The sequence below is a fragment of the Cervus elaphus genome, chromosome 16 (genome assembly GCF_910594005.1).
Source record: "Cervus elaphus chromosome 16, mCerEla1.1, whole genome shotgun sequence".
Lineage (NCBI taxonomy): Eukaryota > Metazoa > Chordata > Mammalia > Artiodactyla > Cervidae > Cervus > Cervus elaphus.
The window spans coordinates 36,007,128-36,027,106 of record NC_057830.1 but is presented as its reverse complement, the minus strand read 5'-3'; the positions used below and the strand labels follow the sequence as shown (position 1 = coordinate 36,027,106).

General features: G+C 42.5%; 1 protein-coding gene across 5 annotated transcripts; it reads right to left on the bottom strand.

Annotated features, from left to right (window-relative positions):
• Positions 1-755: 755 nt before the first annotated feature.
• APTX (aprataxin) lies at positions 756-16,349 on the bottom strand. Of its 5 annotated transcripts, none has more exons than XM_043927899.1 (8): positions 16,256-16,349; positions 10,322-10,458; positions 8,976-9,022; positions 8,431-8,733; positions 7,764-7,823; positions 6,727-6,953; positions 1,936-2,039; positions 756-1,034 (listed from the first exon to the last, which is right to left on the bottom strand). In XM_043927899.1, exons 2-8 carry the CDS (start codon positions 10,452-10,454, stop codon positions 880-882), a joined length of 1,029 nt encoding a protein of 342 aa, XP_043783834.1. In that variant the 5' UTR covers positions 10,455-10,458; positions 16,256-16,349; the 3' UTR covers positions 756-879. The 5 variants fall into 5 exon arrangements, with proteins under 5 accessions (XP_043783834.1, XP_043783835.1, XP_043783833.1 ...); XM_043927900.1 differs by having other exon boundaries at positions 756-1,067; positions 15,731-16,309; XM_043927898.1 differs by having other exon boundaries at positions 15,731-16,308.
• Positions 16,350-19,979: the final 3,630 nt, after the last annotated feature.

The following is a 19,979-nucleotide window of genomic DNA, read 5'->3' as shown; positions in this document are numbered from 1 at the left end:
TAATCCAACTGTTCTATCCAAATTTGTTCTGAGGGAAAAGTGAAACCACGAGGTTCTACGCAACTTTTTCATTCAACAACTACTTTTTGTGCATCAGAACCGACTCTGTGACTACTAGCTGAACTCCTGATAGTTTTCAATTACCTAATCAGACAACAGATCCAAGCAGGCCAACCAAGAAGACTTGACCACTGAAATGGAACAAATATATTGCTGAGTATCTCCTTACCATCCAAGTGCTCCTGATATTAGAAGAAAATTCCATCCCTATACCTTGTCACCAGCCTGTTTGCTCAGAGTGAAGGAGAACTGATGAGACAGGCTTCCTGAGAAAGCAGCATTTGAATGGTGGAAAGGAATGAAAGGGACAGGAGAAACAAAATGCCCCTACGGAAGAGGGAGAGAGAGAGATTACAGACCAGATTAGGGTCTGAGAACAATCAGTGCCTTCGGGGCAAACAAGAAATCATTATGTCTGCTCGGATAAAACGGCACCGCCTACCTCTGAGGAGAGAATAAATGTAAAGAACAGGACTTTATAAGCAGCTCTCTGCTTCCGTATTCTGTGTTTGGTCAGTTTGAACAAGGCTTTGTTCCCCATTAGTCAGACCTGACGTGACTCCTGGAGATGGTGGGCCAGGCCTATCCCTGCCACCCTCACCAGAGAACACATCCACGACAAACCCAAATTCCTAATTCCTGAACTATTTCAGGTCATGCCATATTGTGTACTCAGAAATACAACAAGCTTTGTAAAAAAAAGAAAAAATGCATGTTTTAATTCAAGAAATGAAAGTTCACATGCAATCCAGGACAGGTGCCAGGAATCTGCTCTCAACAATCAGGCACACGTGCTACAGAAGGTCAGGCTCCGCAGAATCACTTGGACCAGTGCTTCCTGAGGTGCTCCTTCAGCTGAGGGATGGAAGGCAGCAGCTGCCGGCACTCGTGACAACGGAGGGGCAGCTTCAGGAGTTCGGGCATCCCATCTCGGACGGTCACTCTGCCAGCCTCTTGCACCATCTCAACCACAGCTGCAAGGGAAAAATGTTCAGAGTCCAGCTACTCTGGAAAGCCAAGATACAAAAAAAAAAGGAAAACCTGATTCCAAATATGCCAAGTATCCTTAAATCAAGTAAACTGAGGGTTACACTCACTGTTGGGAAACTATGCTTGGTCAGATTCTAAATCTGAACAATGGGTTTTGTTTGTTTGACTTTTTGGCAGCACCACACAGCTTGTGAGATCTTAGTTCCCCAACCAGGGACTGAACCCGGGCCCTCAGCAGTGAAAGCATGGAGTTCTAATCACTAGACCACCAGGGAGTTCCCTGAGCAACCTATTTCTGAGATAATTAACATTCCTTTAGGATACATTCTAAGCAATCCATGTTACTATGTCAAAGGCTTATTATCACAGGGCTTTAACCCTAGTTAGCCCATGGTCATAATTAACATTCCAGCATACTTAAGTTCCACAGTATACACAATGGAAAATTCTTCCTTTCTACATATAGACAGGCTTCCCCTGTTAAATAGCCACTCTTGACAGAAGGCAGCCACCAAGCTCCTCCTAGCTGCTGGCAAAAGAAAGAAAAAACTGTTCAGAGCTTTCAGATCCATGAACTCCAATAATTCTCTGGACAACCTTTTAAGCCCCCCATTGAATTTTTTCTGATTCCGACATAACAGCATTCTACATCCCCCAAGAAGGTTGCTCACAGCAAAGTGGCAATCCTACTAAAATCCAAATGATCAAGTTTCTGTTAATGGGGTTCTCTGTATAGGCAACACAAAGTTGTATGTTAGTTTTCGAAGCCAAGTTATTATTTAGGGAAACAACTGAATCAATTATAAGAATAGCTGAGAAACTAAAACAAAGGTAAAAATTAAACAACACTGTTAAAAAAATAAATAAATAAACAACACTGTTTACCTTGTGATTCAAGGAAGTATTCAGTATTGAAAGAATTCCAGTGTTTTTTGTTTTTAAGGCAAGGAGAATCAAAATCCTGGCTGATCACATGGAGATGTACATGGCTAGATGAGAGGAAACAAAGATTTACCATTAAAGCTAGCTTAATCAGAATGCCAAAAAGTAAAAGTATGAGTATGCAAAATATTGACAGTGTTTCCACTTAACTCCATTCATTCACCTATTCACTTAAGAATATTTACTGCTCATGAAGTACCTACCAGGGCCAAAAATTGTTCTAGCACTGGGAATTTAGCAGTGAACAAAATGGGAAAGGCCTGTGTCCTTAGAGAAATTATGCTGTAATGAAGGGAGATAAATAATTAATAAGTCAACAAATGAACAAGGAAAATTCAAAATGTTACTGCAACAATGCTAAAAAAAAACAAAACAGGGAGATGGGACGGAGAGTGCCTAGGGGGTAGAAGCCGTCTCTTCAAGTAGCTAGGATGTTCATGGAAAACCTCTCCCAGGCAGAGATTTGAGCTGAGAAAGCAAAGATCTGAAAGAGTTTCAGGAAGTGGACTGACCACATGTGAAGGCCCTGGTATGAAAAGGAGCTTTGTGCAACTGAGTGGCAGAAAGAAAAATAATGGCCGGAATGGCTGGAAACAAGGAGCAGGCACTAGGGAGGAACTGGATCATAAAGGGTCCTATAGGTTAGCAGAGGGTTTGAATTTTATTCTGATTACACTGGGGAACCACTGAAGGATTTTAAGCAGGGGAATGCTATTATCTGGGCTTCCTAGGTGGTGCTAGTAGTAAAGAACCCGCCTGCCAGTGGCAGGAGACATAAGAGATGTGGGTTGGACCCCTGGGTCAGAAAGATCCCCTGGAGGAGGACATGGCAACCCACTCCAGTATTCTTGCCTGGAGAATCCCATGGACAGAGGAGCCTGGCAGGTACAGTCCATGAGGTTGCATAGAGTCGACACAACGGAAGTGACTTGGCCCACACACATATGCTATTATCTATTATCTGCTTGATACTTTAAAAGATTACTCTGGCTACTGTGTAGAGAAAGGACTATAGGAAGGGTTAGGATGGATATGAGAGAAGTTAGGAGGCTGCCACAGCAGTCCAAACCAAAAATAATCATGTTTCAGACAGGAGCTATAAAGGTGGAGATGACAAGAAGCAATCCAGTTTTAAATATATTCTGGAACAGAACCAACAGGAACAATTAATGGATTAGATGTGGGTTTGGGGAGGTGCCACTTGCTGGGATGAAGAAGCTTAAGGGAAAAACAGGTTTGAGGTAGAAAACCAACAGTTCTCTTTAGGACTTGTTAAACCAAGAAGGATGACTTTTTGTACAGCTTTGACTCAGAATCAATAATATTTCACATTCCCCCAATAAATCATCAAAACCAAACAGTACCTTGTGGGAATTTAAAATGGTACAAGCAGTAACAAATAAACCTGGGGAACCACACTGAAGGAGGTCAGAAAGAAAATAACTAACCTAATTAAGTTTGGAAAACAGTATTTTGACTTGATTCTGTAAAGATAAAAAGAACGCTATACAAATACTGTACTCTAGTGATTAAATGTCTTTCTCACGTGAGTGTAGATAAGCAATTCTGCAACTATTTTATGTTTATACTGGGAATGAATACATAAGTGAATTAACTGTAGCTAATGAGAGCCAAACTTCTCACTACTGGAGAAAGAAATCACAAAAAAGGAAAGGAGAAGACAACAATGAACCTGTGAAACAGGACTGGATCAGAAGTATCAGCATGAACTCACATTTTTCATACACATGCACAGGTTGGTAAACAGAGGAATAAGTAGAGAGGTGTATGTATCCGTGTGGGTTGAATTCATGTGTGTATTTCCTAGTTCCATCTGCTCAGAGAACCTAGAAGCAAAGACACTCTGGAACCAACCATTTCTCTCTACAGAAACTTCATGATCTAGTTTTGTTTTACGTCATTCTTCAATAAAAGGAACTATGGCTCTTTGGAGAAGTGGTTCATTCCAGAGCAAGAACAGGAAAAACATAAGATAAGCCTAGAATACCTTGTTACAAAAAGTAAGGGGACAGAAAAAAAAGGTGTGCTCAAAAAACGTTTGGGGCATGTCAAAGTGATACAGGAACCAACCTAAAGGAATTTCCAATGACCAAGGCTGGAACAATATGAGCAAGAAACTAGAGACAGATTAAATTAAAACCTATATAATAAAATAAATATCCATGAGTCCATACATGTATTGAATAAATATGTAATGGGGGAGAAAGGACAACTCTCCCACACAGAAAAATTCCGATTAATAAATTAGAAGGAATGAGGGAAACATAAAATTACCATGGAGTAAACACTACCACAATAACTGATGCAGGCAAGATCCACCAGTAGATGCTAAAATCACTGGGCAAAAGTCTGAGGAGAAAAAAATTTAGTAGAATAATCTTAGAACATCTCCCCCTAAGATACTGATCAATTATAAGGGAAAAATAGCAACTTTGAGTAGAAAAACCTGGCAGACACCACCTTAATAAAGTGATCAAGGTGAACATCAGGAGCAACAACTGTCTCGATCAACATCATGCACTCCTTGATATGATGCACTAAGACACAGTATCATTTCTGGGGTATTTTGCCAAAAAAAAAAAAAAAACCCTCAATCTAATCATGGAAAAACATCAAACAAACTCTAATTGAGAACCATCCCATAAAACAACTAGCCAGTCCTCATCAAAAGTGTCAAGGTCGTGAAAACCAGAACAGGAGGAGGCACTGTCACAGATCAGGGAGACGACAAATAAATGCAATGTGGGATCCTGGAGCAGAAAAAAAATGGAAAGGATAATGGCTGAAATTTGAATAAGGTCTAGAGTTTAATTAGCGGTGATATTATGGAAGATCTTTGTTCTGCTTCATATTTTATTTACATTTTCTAAGTTGAAAATATATTACTTTTACAATAGAAAAAATATTTACTTTGTTACTTTTTCCTTCCTAGGTTTAATTTATTAAAACTTCTGAAAAAAAAAAAAAACTTCTGAAGAGTGATCATAAAAGGATATGTGTCTGACAACTTACTGCTCATTTTGCTTCCCACTCACACCAGTCACAGCTCTTGCCTTTAGCAATCTCCTTAGCATCTATTATACGAAAAAGGTGTGGACACCACGACTGCTATGTGAAAAGGGTTCTGTGGTCAAGGGCTGTCATCATGAGGTACGCAGCATTAGGGGAATAGGATCATGCGTGACTTTCTGCCCTATAGTTGTGAATAAGGTTTTAACAATATTTAAAAATATTTTTTAAATGAGATACAACATATTTCTACCCTGGGACCTAGCAATTCCACTTCTAGGTGTTTACACAAGAACAAAAAAATGAAGTATATCCATGATACATGCAACATGCATGAATCTCAAAATCTATTACACTGACCCAAAAAAGCCAGACAGAAAAAGAGTAGACATTGTATGATTTCATTTATACGATGTTCTGGAACAGACAAAACTAATCTATGCTGAAAAAAATGAGAACAGCACTTGGAGGTTAAGGGGAGGATTAAAGAAAAAGGAGCACAAAAGAACTTCCTGGGAGATGATAGAAAAGTTCTGTGTTCTTTATCTTGATCACAGTCATAGTTACATGGCATATACATTTGTCAAGACTGATTAAACTACAGATCTTACTGTGCATTTTATTGGATGTAAGTTATGCCTCAATTTAAAACAAAGAGTATGGATGGGGAAAAAACGTAGCACAAAAATTTCATGTGTTCAAGTGGCCAGTAACCTAAGTCACAATTATCCACCTAATAAAATGTAAAGAATGTTGGGTGATTAAATAAAACAAAAGAAATTGACACATGTTACAGTATGGATGAACCCTGATGACACTACCCTAAAGTGAAAAAAGCCAGCCACAAAACAACAGATACTATATAATTCCATTCACATGAGGTACCTGAAGTGAAAGTGAAGGGTAGTCAAGTTCATGGAAACAGAAAGTAGGATGGTGGTTGCCAGGGGCTGGGGGTAGATGAGGGGTAGATGAGGAAGATGAAAAAAAGTTCTAGAAATAGATGGTGGGGATGGTTGCACAACAATGTGAACGTACTTAATGCAACTGAATTGTTAAAATAAATTTTATATTATGTATTTTACACTCCCCCCAAGAAAAACACCCCAAAACAAAAACTCAGAAATTCCATTAGTCCACTTGTTGCTTAACTCAAAAGAATTGGGAGATCTGCCCTGCTTGCATTCTTTGAAAAGTATCAATCATTCCTTTCTGAATCCTTCCAGGTATGAGCCAAAAGATAACAGTCTCTACACTTTTTTCTCATTTTATCTTAAATCTGAGATCTAAGCTGTCATAAAAGAAGTCAGTGACATCTGTCTCCTTCAAAGCAATGGTCCCTAATCATTTAGAGGTTATTGATACGTCTGAAAAATCTGGTAAAAGTCACTTTATTACCTTCAGGTGACAGTTCTTCACCTGAAGGTAATAAAGCTGCTTCATGTGCTTTGTAAGTTAGGCTCTCAGAGTTTACATTTGAGAAGAACAAAGAACTGTATGTTATCAAATTATAAGCAGAAGTAGGAACTCAAGGCTTGCAAGCAAGTCAGGCAAAAGCATGCAAGTTTCAGCCCACCTGCCTTGGAAACACCCCACCCAATCCCCTGAACCTCGGGGTGACCAGCACACTCAGCAGACCCAGGCTGAATTCATCTGTCCGCCGAGATGGAACCGGAACACACCGGCACTCCCCACAAGGCTTACCTCATGCTGGGAATGGCGTGGTAGCCCAAACGGAAGCGGAGTTTGCTGGACCCAGCGAAGTCAGCAATCACTTTTTCCCCGACAGTGTGCATGTGTCTGAGGAGCTCAAGATGTTCTCTGGTCACAGCCTTCAGACTGGGAATGGAGGCCCAAGGTAAGACCAGCCAGTGGTAGCGAGCCTTGGGGTATTTATCCTTTATCACCACCACCTGTTCATCTTTGTAAACCTAGCAGAGGGGCACAAGAGAAGGAAACAGACGTCACCAGGACATCTTGTGCGTGCTAGGTACTGTCAGGTTCACTAACGTACTTAATTCCTGCCACAATCCTGTGAAGAGGGTCTTAGGACCCCCATTTTGACAGATGAGAGCACAGAGACTCAGATGAGCTGCGTCATGCGCCAGGTCACACAGTCACCACGTGGGACGTCTAGAACGCCAACACGGGCCTAGTTGACTCCTGTCTGTGTTTTCGGTCACTATAACGCACAGAGCCCAGAAAAGAGGCACACTGCTGAACAGTTCCTGTGGAATTGATGCAAAGCCCCTGCAGGTCTCAATTCAAATCACTCTCCTCCACTCTAGCCCAGCAGATCACATGACTCACACACGTGTTCCAAGAAGCCCTATCAGATCTTGCCCCCTGTCATCCCAGGCTGTAACTTAAGAACTCAGACCCCTCCTAGGATGATGTCTATTAATCCCAGGGCAGCCATAACTATAGTCACCATACAGTCACTGACACTCTGTTGAAAGGGACCACACTAAGTTTAACATAACGTCCCATAATAGTACCCAGAAGTTTAGGAAGAACAATGCAGAGAAGACACTCATTTGAAAAACTTAGCTTTCTCTCTAAAGAATTCCAGTTGTAACTTACTGACAATGAGAAAAACCACTTGATCTCACAAAATAGCCTAGTAAAACAAATCTCATTCAGAAGGACTGATCTCCTTTGATTTCATTTGTAGCTATGACCTCTGTGGAGTGATCATTTACAATGTGAAAAGTATTTTGATGCCAAAATTTTATTCTGACCTGCATTTTAGGGTCCTCCATAGAAATCTTCAAGCCTTGACTCCAGTGGCCCAAGGATTCCTAAAACAAACAAACAAAAAAAGACAGTGTAAATTGCAAACAAGATGGTTAAATTTGGCATTAGTTAACACTGGATGTCAGCAAAGATCAACCAAACTTGGAAGTAAGGTCAGTCTTTAAGAATTAAATTAATCCCTTTACCTCAATCTTTTCCTTTATAAACCATAAGCTATTCCCATTCTCTTCCCATATTCAGAGCTGCATGTCTAGACAAGAGGCTGGACACACCAGAGTGTGAATTGCATCTTCTTCCCCCTCTCCCACTTCATCTACAACCTAAGTTTCCACTTTGACATCAGGATGTGAATCACGGGATCTATGAAGAGTGTTGCAATGTTAACCTTGTACAGAGAGACAGATGACTGACCTACTTTAGAAGCTCAATGTGAAGCACACTGCCATTATCACCCTACCTTCAAGTGGCTTACCTAAGGAATTCAAGAGAAAAGTACACAAAGGGATATTCATCCCAGTGACTGGTGACATAAACAAGTGACTCTCTCATCATAATAATCCCTCACGCATGTCTGGGCTTGACTGCGTACAAAACAAGCAATGTTACATTTTATTTGCTCTCCATGCCACCTGCCCAGCATTCTTCCCTCACCTTTCTGGTGGAGGCATCCTTCTCCTTCTTTGGAGGCATACAGCACTGGCGAGGGCTGCTCCCAGGTTCCAGTCCTGGGCGGGGCTCAGCTTCCGGGGCAGCACGCCTTTCTGCAGGATCGCTACTGCCTGACCTCCTTCTCTTCCTGTGAGTCTCCAGGCCAGGGCTCTTTGTCTCTTCCTCAAACTCTATAATATACGGATAAAGTTCATTCACCAGGTAGAGGACCTGGCCAGGCTGCAGCTTCACCTCCTGGTCCTTCCCAATTATGGCTGAGTCAATACTGGTGGGATTGACCCCTACCTATGGAGTAATCAGAAAATGATTATAATAGCAGCAGTAATATAACATCATTAGTAATACAGCTACTCCTATGTTCACCACTTACTACATGCCCAGTACTATGCTTAATATTCACTTCTGTTATTCTGTCACTTCCACACATGACCAAGGAGCCTTTACTGGCTGGTACAGACACTCTAAAGTCAACAGTGTAAGACAATCATCAAGTAGAACATGGAAATCCAAGATACAAACAGACATACCTGCTTTACCTTGACATAGCCTTTGTTACACTCTGCTTTCAACTGTACTGAAAGAGATTGAAAAAAGGTAAACCCAAATGCCATGAAGAACCAGCAACTTGTTCCTATTATCCCTACAAGACAATGAAGCCTCCCTCTAGGAAGCAATGTGACAAGGGTTTCCTCAAAGACCCATGAGCAAAATCATTCATTATTCAGGGGACTAGGGCTCCAGGTTCTTCCATACAGTACCCAACAGTGTGCATGCTCCCTCAAGCACTGCTAGTATCTCTATAAGGCAGAGTCACTGAATCCTCACAAGTCTCCCTAATTCAGAGCCCCTGACCCACTCGGGATTATAGGCTCTGAAATCAGGGAATGGAACCCAATTCCCTCACAAGCTCTTATAGCTCAGGATCAAATCAGACTTCTATTACATGACACGATCGGAACCCTTCAACAGAGAAAGAGGTAAAAGATACATTCCTGGGAAACTGAAGTTCAGCTGGCCTTGGGTAGGAGGAGTGCAGAGGACTGCTGGGACAGAACAGTCTGAGCATGTGTGGGAAGAAGTTAACACCAAACGTTTGGGTTCAGAGATGTGAACAAAAAAATTCTGGCAAGAGACAGGGAGCAAAGGAGAGACATCCTAGCTTCTCTCCAGGGAGGACAGGCAGCGGATGGGCTGACATACACACCCTTACAGCTGCTGTCATGACAACGGGGACAGAGAGCAAGAAGCGGTATCTTTTGCCCATTTATATTAACATGTGGGGAAAGCTAGGATCACTGCTGCAGACTCCAAGTCTCAAGAACCCCTGCCATGGGGAACGCACTGCAGGGGAGGCCTGAGAGCAGTGAGCACGTCTGGAGTTTACAGGTTAAAAAAAAATGAGGCACACGGTAAAAATTCTTCCTAAGGACTTTCATTTCATTAAATTCCAGAAAAGACAGTCCAAGAGCCAGGTGCCATCATCTTTTAAAGACAGCTCCCTCTGTGTATAGCAAAGTGTAAAGGATGAAACCATCACTTCTCAGACATGGTTTCAACCTGGAAATCCCAGAATTCAGCTGTCTCCCTGCCCAGTGAGGAACCTCCCTGGGCAAAGCGGAGCAAGGACTCAGCTCCACCACCCCATAGTACAGGATGGAACCTGTCTGCTCCCAACACTGAATATGAACCCACTTTCAGAGGGTGGAATCAGGAGTGCACAGAGCCCTGTCATCAGCCAAAAGAGCTCAGTTGCTGAGTTTTGATTTGGCACAGAAAAGGTTTTCATCAGTAGCATTCAGGGAAAGTGCATCTTTGATGATCACTATCTGAAGGAACCAAACACAGTAATCTCCACAATCCTGGGGCCAATTACCTTGCTGTCGAGAACACTTCTTGTCGGTGATCTTGGTCTCTGGGCTGCGCCCAACCATGACAGCTTCCAAATGTGGGAGTTTGATTCGCTGGTGCCGGTTGTCCTGTCTCACCAGCCAGCACACCCGCGTCATTACTCTGAGTGACAAAACACAAAAGAAGCCCTGGAAAAACTAGAACTTGTCCTCCCGGGCCACACCCAGCACCAGCACACATTCCACTTCCCGGCTGCTCATTCTCGAGGCAAGTGGCTTCACCTCCCTAGTCTGAATTTCCTCACCTATAAAATGTGATAATAACAGGACTCATGCAGGAGTCGTGAGGATTAAAGAAGATAAAGTGGGTAACATATTTACTTCTGTGCCTGAATCATGTTATGCAATCAAATATTTATGTTTATTAATATACTGTACATGCTAGACATTAAGCTACCTGCTGAGGATCAAAGAATGATGAAACACTGTCCCTATCCTTCAGGGGCCTAGAGTACAACAGGGCAGACTCATATACCAATTATTACAACATAATGCAATGCCCACTATAAGGGAGTAGCCATATGGCCTTAGCCCTGAGAAAGGAATGACTGACTCCTGTAGGGAGTGTCAAAAAGGCTTCATGAGGAAGGTATATTTACACTTGGTTTTAAAGGACAAGCTTGCCTGACAGAGAACTGAGGACATAAGAACAGAGGATGTTCTCCACAGGTATCAAGGTTTCTAGTCCTTAACTGTCGTAACATACAGATGTTGGAACAATACATTGTACTGCCATCTGCCAGAAGATTGTCATATTAAATAAACAAACCTACTATTTCTAAAGTGTGATTATAGCACCTTTATTCGATACACAACCTGCACTGACACTACTACAGGTGCTGGTACTTTTGTAAAACAACTTTCATGGTGACATAGAGTTATCAGTAGAAGAGAAAGAGAAGAAATGTGGGAGAGGGAAGAGGCCTGAACAAAGAGGATGAAGAGGAAAAAGCCAGGAAAAACTGTGAGGGTGACTTACTCCTGACTGCACTTCGGGAGTAACAAGGGAGACAGCAACCAAGATGCTTAATTTGGAAATACTCATTAACCAAAATGAAGAATACACAGAAAACATAATTTGGGGATAAAAGACAAGTGAAGAAAGGATGATTTCAGATTGAAACACAGTTAGATTAAGTTGTCTATGGAAGATGCTAGAGTCACACTGGGATATACAGTATAAAGCTCAAAGAGGGGACGGGATGGGGGGGAATAATTTTTTTTTTTTTTTTGAGACTACAAAGTGTTTTATTTGGAGTCTTAGGAATTGCAATTCGGGAGACACAGTTTCAAGTAAACCTGAAAGTGTTTCAAGGAAGAGAGAGAATCAGAGGCTTATAAAGGCAAAGGTTGTTAAAGCTCTAAGAGTTATGACCAGCCCTGACACAAAACAGAAATATTTGTCTTTAATTGAATGTATATATTTGAGAGGCATCAATATGTCATAGAATTTAGGGTAAGAGGATGAGATCACGTAAGGAGGCAGAGCACGGAACTGAGAGGGACAGGACTAGATCTTTGGGACGCTTCCCTCAGTTCCAGAAGCTTATCAATGCTGAAGCCTCTAATGTCCTCTCTCTGAGAAATGCCTCTTGCAGGCAAGGCAGCACTTAATCAGCCCCTCTCCACAAGCTTTGTATCCAAAGGGAAGGGAAAAGAAACCATATTTTTAAACATCGGAGTTTCATTACCATTTACAAAGATAGGATAACGCGAGTCAGAGTGAGCAAATGAGTGCTGAGGACATGCAGTAATCAGGGCAGGCTTCGGAAACTGTGCAGGAGAAAAGGCCAAGAGCCAAGGGGACTGATAAGGAAGAAAAGGAGTGGGAGTGGACATTCCATTTCAAAAAGCACTTGGACATTGAAATGGACATTTTCCATTTCAAAATCTGTGACCGTACAGATTTCAATAGTGACAAGCCATGGGTGAGGAGTGAGCAGCAGATCTTGGTTGGCTGACCCAGAGGAACTGCCCCAGAGAGTCACCAAAACAAGGCAAAGGTGTTGAAAGAACAGTAATAGGCCATGAAATTTAACAATCCACAGGAGATCACTGCCAGGGTCTGGGTTGCACAGCGAGTGAAATGACGCTGTGTGTAGGCAGGCTGGAGTGGAGAAATCTAGAGTCAGCTATCAGTCAGGAGGCTGTTAACGTAATGTGGGCCAGTGTTAGGTCTAAGAGGCAGCTCCTCTGTGAAGAAGCTCATGCAAGAGCATGAAGAGTCAGCTGTAAATCTAAAATCCTTGACCCAGGGCGTCAAGTGATGATGGTGCTACAGGCAAGCCCCACTTTTACATGCTATGTGCTCAAAGGGATCTGTTTGCACTTGATGGAAACTGATTAATGAGTAGTGAAGCACGTCTTCATTAAGCATTGGGAAACATATCATGTGGTGACTGACGACTCACAGGAATAATAAAAAGGAGCCTGGAGAGAGAACAGCTGAAGAGCAAGGACAGGAAGGAATCCAATGGGCAGCTGAGAGCATGACTGATTTTTGCAGGATAAGAGGAACTCCCCCTCCTGCCCTACACATACACACACACACTCAGGTGCTTCAGTCTCCCTAAGGTTCTGACGTTATAATGCTCCCATTTACTACTTCTTGAGAGGCTGAAGCAGTGATGACACAATGCTTATGTAACTAACCTTAAGCAGTATCTTGGTCCATTTCAGCCTACAGTTCCAACTTCTAGGAATGAAGTATTTTAGAATATGGGGAGCACAGAAAGATGGCTGTTTCTGAATTGTCAATATAACCCATCCAGTAAAACTCCATAAACTGCCAGCTCTATGACAGCAAAAGTCTCACTGTACTGTATGATGCAGGTATAATACCATAATACATCATACCTGCCTTCGAGAGGCTAAGTCTTGTGGAGGACAGAGATTTGTTACAGGACAACTGCAACAAAGGTGAAAGGTATAATGACTGGTCTATGAAAAGGGTTTTTGTGGGAGCACAAAGCTGGAATACCCAACCTAGCCTTGGAGAAAGGAGGTGTCAAGGAAGGTTTCCTATAAGAGATGGGCCTAAAATGAGACTTATATATGAACTGGGTTAATTAGGTCAAAGTGGGCAGCCTAATTAGCTGAGGAGCAGGAAGTGGAGGAAGGAATCGAAGAGAAGATTCCAGTCAAAAGGAATAGGACAGTGTACACACATGAAGAAGCAGTTCAGGACTGCTGCAACCTTTTAAAGTATGAGGTCCATACAAGGCTGGAGATGCAGGCAGGTCCAGATGAAGCAGAGCCCTGGGTGATGGGTTGAGAAGTTCAAACTTTAGAAGCTCAAATGGGTTTTGCAATTTAGTAAACAATAAATATTTGCTTAATGAGAGAAAAGATAGGATGAATGAAAGGACAGATCTTTAAATATTATTAAGCAGGACTTTGACTCAGATTTGTTTTCAAGGATCATTGGGAGGATGGTAGGTAGTGTAAAGAAGAGTTATGCAGGGAATTGATCTAGAGGCAGGGAAACCAGTTAGAAGGCCATCATATTTCAGGTGAAAGAAGGTTCAAAGTAAGACAGTAATACCGACAAAAAAAGAACTGATTTGAGAAATACTTAGAGGATAAAATCAACAAGACAGTGATGGATGTGCTAAGAGTAAGTGCAGAGAAGACAATATTTGAACAGTCCGTGGGACTAGCAGGTGAAGGTGTCCAGCAGGGTAGCCAGAGGTGAGAATGAAACTCAGCAGAGGTCTAAGCTGACACTTTAATTGGGGAGCATACAGGAAGGAGTTAAAGCCATGCTAGTTGATGTGCTCATTCAAGCGGTGTGTACAGCATAAAAAGAACAGTGGGCCAAAGTCACAAGCCTTGGAAACACCCAACATTTTTGACAAGGAGGGAAGATTATCCACAGGAGAAATTACTGGTGAGGGAAGCACTCAGGAAAAAAAAGCTAAAATGTAAGCTCTTCAAGGGAAGGAGGCACTTTGATGTGTTCATCTGTATATCACAGTAAATGTTTGTTGAATAAATCAGCTTAGTGTACTGTCTTGAAAAGCAAAGGAGTAAAAAGCATCACCATGTTTGAAAAGCAGCAAAAGTAATAATCGAAAGTGTTAGTCGCTCAGTCATGTCCGACTCTTTGTGACCGTACTGTGACCCACCAGCCTCCTCTATCCATGGAATTCTCCAAGTAAGAATACTGAAATGGGTTGCCAATCCCTTCTCCGGGGGATCTTCCCAACCCATGGATCGAATCCTGGTCTCCTGCACTGCAGGCAGATTGCTGTAGCCCACAAGGCTCCTCTGCCCATGGAATCTCCAAACAAGAATACTGAAACGGTTTGTCATTCCCTTCTCCAGTGGATCTTCCCAACCAAGGGATCGAACCATGGTCTCCTGCACCGCAGGCAGATTCTTTACCATCTGAGCCACCAGGGAAGTGTAATGATTAAAGAATGTATATTTGGTTTGATAATAAGTCACTAGTGACTACTGTATAAAATTTTAGGGGAATAATAGAACTGAAAGCCAGACCACAGAAGGGAATGAGAGGTGAGGAGTTGGATACAGAATTTAGAATACTCTTTAAAACGTCTGGATAAGAAGAGAGTTACTGTATGCGAGCTAAAGGAAGATGGATCACCAGGAACTTTTTCTTTCTGGCTTGGAGGATAAGGAGCAGGGATCTGAGTAATCTGACCTTGTTTATACACGACTGGGACATAGACAAGAAAAGACAAATGAAAGCACGGTTTCATGGGGAAAATATAAAAGAAAGGTCAGAAGTAAAGGTAAAGGAATTTGTTTTGATCAGGAGACAGCTCATCCTCTGATATTGAAGGAAAGGTATAGATAGGTGGTATGAACCTTGATGAGTGTATGAAGAGAAAGCAAGGGTAGAAATTTGAGGGAAAGCACATCGGATAAACTCAATTTTCTCCCTAAAATAGCAGATAACAACTGGGCACTTGAGAAACAGCTGAAGACAATCAATGTAAATTTGTGAACAACATTCAGACCTCTGAAATACAACTGCTTGCGTTAAAATCTTCCCTCCATCCCTACTCACTGTATAATTTGAGGCCAGTTATTTAAGCTAAGTCTTTATTTCTTCAGCTGGAAAACGATATTAATTATGGCTCTACACCACACTGTTGTCACAAGGGCTAAATTAAGATGTAAAAAGTTCAGCATCTGGCAAAAAAACCAGCATTCAACACCATTACCACTCTCGTTAATAGTAAAGGTAGGATGAAAACATGATAAGGAAATGTTAAAAGATCATCCGACAACACTGCTTGCAACGAAGGTGACAGGACACAAATATTCTGTCTCCCTGAAGAGAGGAGTCCTGTCCCCAGTGTTCTAATGGCTCCCGATATATTTCAAATTCTCAAAAGGCTCCAAACCTGGACCACATTAATTCCACATGGAAATTATAGCCTTGCTTTGTTGAACCGCTAACACTGGTCTGCACGAGAAAAGGCTTGATTCTTCTGGTCTTCCTACAAGGCCAGCTGTGGATGCTGTGAAGGGCCCTCAAGTTCCTCTCAAGGAGCGTTTCTGGAGAAAACAAAGTCCCTGCTGACAGGCTGCGAAGCCTCCTTGGGTCAGACAGTACCCACTCTCTAATCTTTCTTCTGCTTGTGTTCCGAATAAGCTAGGTTCAGGTGTCAGGCGCACAGGCGAACCAACGCGAAGTGCAGTGAAGACCAACAAAAGCGCCGCCAGCCGCCGAAACACCGCAGGAGGGAAATGGGAAGCCCAGGGCCTTAGAGCCCGAGGGTGGAGCAACGCCTGCTAGGCTGCCGGGAAAGAGCCGTGAGAGTGTTATTCAGGGAACATTACTCTGGGGTAGCAGCGGACTCGACTGAGGCCCACACTCACGGCTCTCGACACGGCAGGCAGACGAGGTAGGCCGACAACCGCCTTACCTCCAGACGGCTGAGGCCGAGAAGCTCACGTTACTCCTCCACTTCCGGCGCTGCAGGATGACGTTGCAACACAAACTGGAGCGCAACTTGTGACGTTTCCAGTGCCTGTCGGAAGACTGACTGAGGATCTCGCCAGATGCCCGGATAGGGAAGTGCCCGCCCCATTTGGTTCCGAACTGGGCCTCAGTCCAAGTTTGGTTCCTGGCAGTTAACCAAAAAACGACGAGTTCTCCCAGTTCCCCTCTATCCGAGAGCGGCTCCCCAATCACCTCTTAATCTCTGAATCGGGAGACACTTCAGGCAGCTATCCTCTCGGTGGCCGCTTCTAGGCAGCTATGCAGCATCTTGATTTTCCCTTCGTAAGGAAAAGCTCACTACCTTTAAAACCACCGTTTCCGCTGTAGACAGTACCTGCTTGTGGCATTAGTTTTCCCGCACCCTTTCGAAGCTACAATCGGCTTTCTCCTTTTCTGGGAAAGGTCTGAAGGGGCCAGAGGTGGAGAAACCTGCTAAGATTTTTTAATGCTGTCTTCACTGAATGAACTAGCTGAGGCTGTCAGGGAGGAGAAAAGCAGGATGTTGGAACGAGATGTTTACTGATTTTTATGACAGTTCCAGGATGTTCCCTAAGAGTCATGAACTGCAAGAATTTGAAGGCATTCTGGCAGATGGAAAAATTGTATCTCTTTTTGAATATCGTTTCCTTACATAGAGATTTAGTGGTAGGAGGAGAAGGGGACGACAGAGGATGAGATGGCTGGATGGCATCACCAACTCGATGGACGTGAGTTTGATTCTGGGAGTTGGTGATGTACAGGGAGGCCTGGCATGCTGTGATTCATGGGGTCGCAGAGTCGGACACGACTGAGTGACTGAACTGGAGATGTCAGCTATCAAAAAGAATAGGAGGATCTTCAGGAAACAAGGGAGAGCTGCCCCTGTTAGCAGAAAAGATGCAGGTTTCTAGTAAGCGCACACCAGGAAGTGCGGGGGCACAGGGAGCAGCTAGCAGCTGCACAGGCCTCATGGCAGTGGAATGTGGTTCACACTGTCCCAGGTAAACAGAGGCTGTTTTGGTGACCTGACCAGTTTTGTTGTTCCCTCAGAATTAAGCACTTTCCAAGAGTCACAGTGGTAAAGAGTCTGCCCGCCAGTGCAGAAGACACAAGTCTGATCCCTCGTTGGGAAGATCCCCTGGAGAAGGAAATCGCAACCCACTCCAGTATTCTTGCCTGGAAAATCCCACGGACAGAGGAGCCTGGCGGGTTTATAGTCCTTGGGGTAGAAAAGAGTTGGGCGTGACTAAGCACCACGATCACACACAGAATTAAGCTTCTCTTAGCCTCTATAAATACCTGACCTGCCTATGTGTGTCTTGCATTCAAAATTGGACTGAATTATTCCAATTGGTCATTCAACATATATTGTGCAAAAATGTCCAGCCTATTAGGTCTAGCCCTTTCTCTATAGCATATTACTGGCCCAGGAAATGCATGGCTTAAGGGTATGGGGGGGCATTTAAAATTTTCAAGAACTCCAGAATCAAAGATTTATCACAAACACATATATAGAAAATTAATATCGAATAAGCCTGCGGTATTATCTAATGCTGCGTGTGTGCTGGGCTTCCCAGGTGGTGCTAGTGATAAAGAACCGGCCTGCCGATGCAGGAGACGGTTGGATCCCTGGGTAGGGAAGAACCCTGGAGAAGGGCATGGCAACCCACTCCAGATTATTTAATGCAGTAACCCTAAAAGTGTAATCATTGGATCAACAGTAGTAGCCTCAAAACACTTAGGAAATTATTAGAAATGCAAATTCTCAGTTCTCACACTAGGTTTACTGTCTTAGAAACTGCTGGCAGGCCCAGCAATATGTTCAACAAGTCCAGCAGGTTTTCCTAATAGGTGCTTAAATTTGAAATTCACTGATGGAAGGCAAAAGCGTCAAACCATCAGTTCAGTCGCTCAGTTGTGTCCGACTCTTTGCGACCTGCTACCCCATGGACTGCAGCATGCCATAACCCATGATAAATGCTTGGGGCTTCGGGGTTTTTTCTTTTTTTATAAATTTTTTTTTATTTTTACTTGTGGCAAAATACAAATAACATAAAACTCACCCTTAACCACTTTTAAGTAGTGTACAGTTCAGTAGTGTTAAGAATATTCCTAGTCTGACCCTAGTGGTCCAGGGAATAAGACTCTGAGCTTGCAATGCGGGGAACATGAGTTGCGAAATTAAGATTCCACGAGTTGCATGCTGCAGCCAAAAAAAAAATTTTTTTAAAGAACATTCACATTGTAATGAAATCTATTTCTAGAACTTTTTAATCTTGCAAAACCAGAATTCAAACAACTCCCTAGTTCCTCCTACCCCCGCCACTGGAAGCCACCATTCTGCTTTCAGTTTCCATGAGTCTGACTACTCCACATACCTCATATAAGTGAAATCATACAGTATTTGTCTTTTTGTGACTGGCTTACTTCTTAGCATAATGTTCTCAAAGTTAATTCACTTGTGTCAAAACTTTGTTTCAAGGCTAAAAACCATTCCATTGCATGCACACACTACGCTATTCCTCTGCTTCCACCTTTTGGCTATTAGAAATAATGCTGCTATGAACACGGTTATACAAATCTCTCTTTGAGATCTTGCCTTTATTTCTTTTGGCTATATACCCAAAGGTGGTATTTCTGACTCATAATTCTGTTTTTATTATTTTAAGGAACCACCTGTTTTCCATAGTGGCTGCACCATTTTACATTCCCATGAACAGAGCACAAGCTTTCCAATTTCTCCACATTCTTGCCAATGCTTTTATTTTCTGATTTGGGTTTTTTGGATGTGAGGGGAGGTAATAACTCACTGTGGCTTTGATTTTGCATTTCTCTAGTGATTAGTGATGTTGAGCAACTTTCCATATGTTTTTTGGCCATTTGTATATCTTCTTTGGAGAAATGTCCGTTGAAGTCTTTTGCCCAATTTTTAATCATGTTATTTTGTGGTTGTTGCATTGTAGAAGTTCTTTTAATCTTCTGGATGTTATCAGATATATGACCTGGAAATATATTTTCCCATTTCATAGGTTGCCTTTTCACTCTTGTCAACTGTGCCCTGCACATAAGTTTTTAATTTTTATGTAGTCCAATGTATCTATTTTTACTCTTGCCATCTGTGTTTTTGGAATTATAGCAAAGAAATTATTGGAAACTTTTCCCCTGTGTGTTACAGTTTTAGGTCTTACATTTAGGTCTTTGATCCATTTTGAGTTCATTTTTTAAATTTATTTATTTTTAATTGGGGGATAATCGCTTTACAATGTTGGGTTGGTTTCTGCCATACATCAACATGCATGAACTGCAGGTTTACATATGTCCCCTCCCTTTTGAACCTCTCTCCCACCCTTCTAGGCTGTCACAGAGCACAAGGTTGAGCTCCCTGTGTCATACAAATTCCCGCTGGCGATCCATTTGACCCATGGTCCTGTAGACATGTTTCAACGCTACTCTCTCAATTTGTCCCACCCTCTCCGTCCACAAGTCTTTCAGACTTGTGTCCGCAAGTCTGTTCTCTACGTTTGCATCTCTGTTCCTGCCCTGCAAATAGGTTCATCAGTACCATCTTTATAGATTCCATATATATTCAGTAATATATAAGATTTGTCTTTCTGACTTACTTCACTGTATAACAGGCTCTATGTTCATCCACCTCACTAGAACTGACT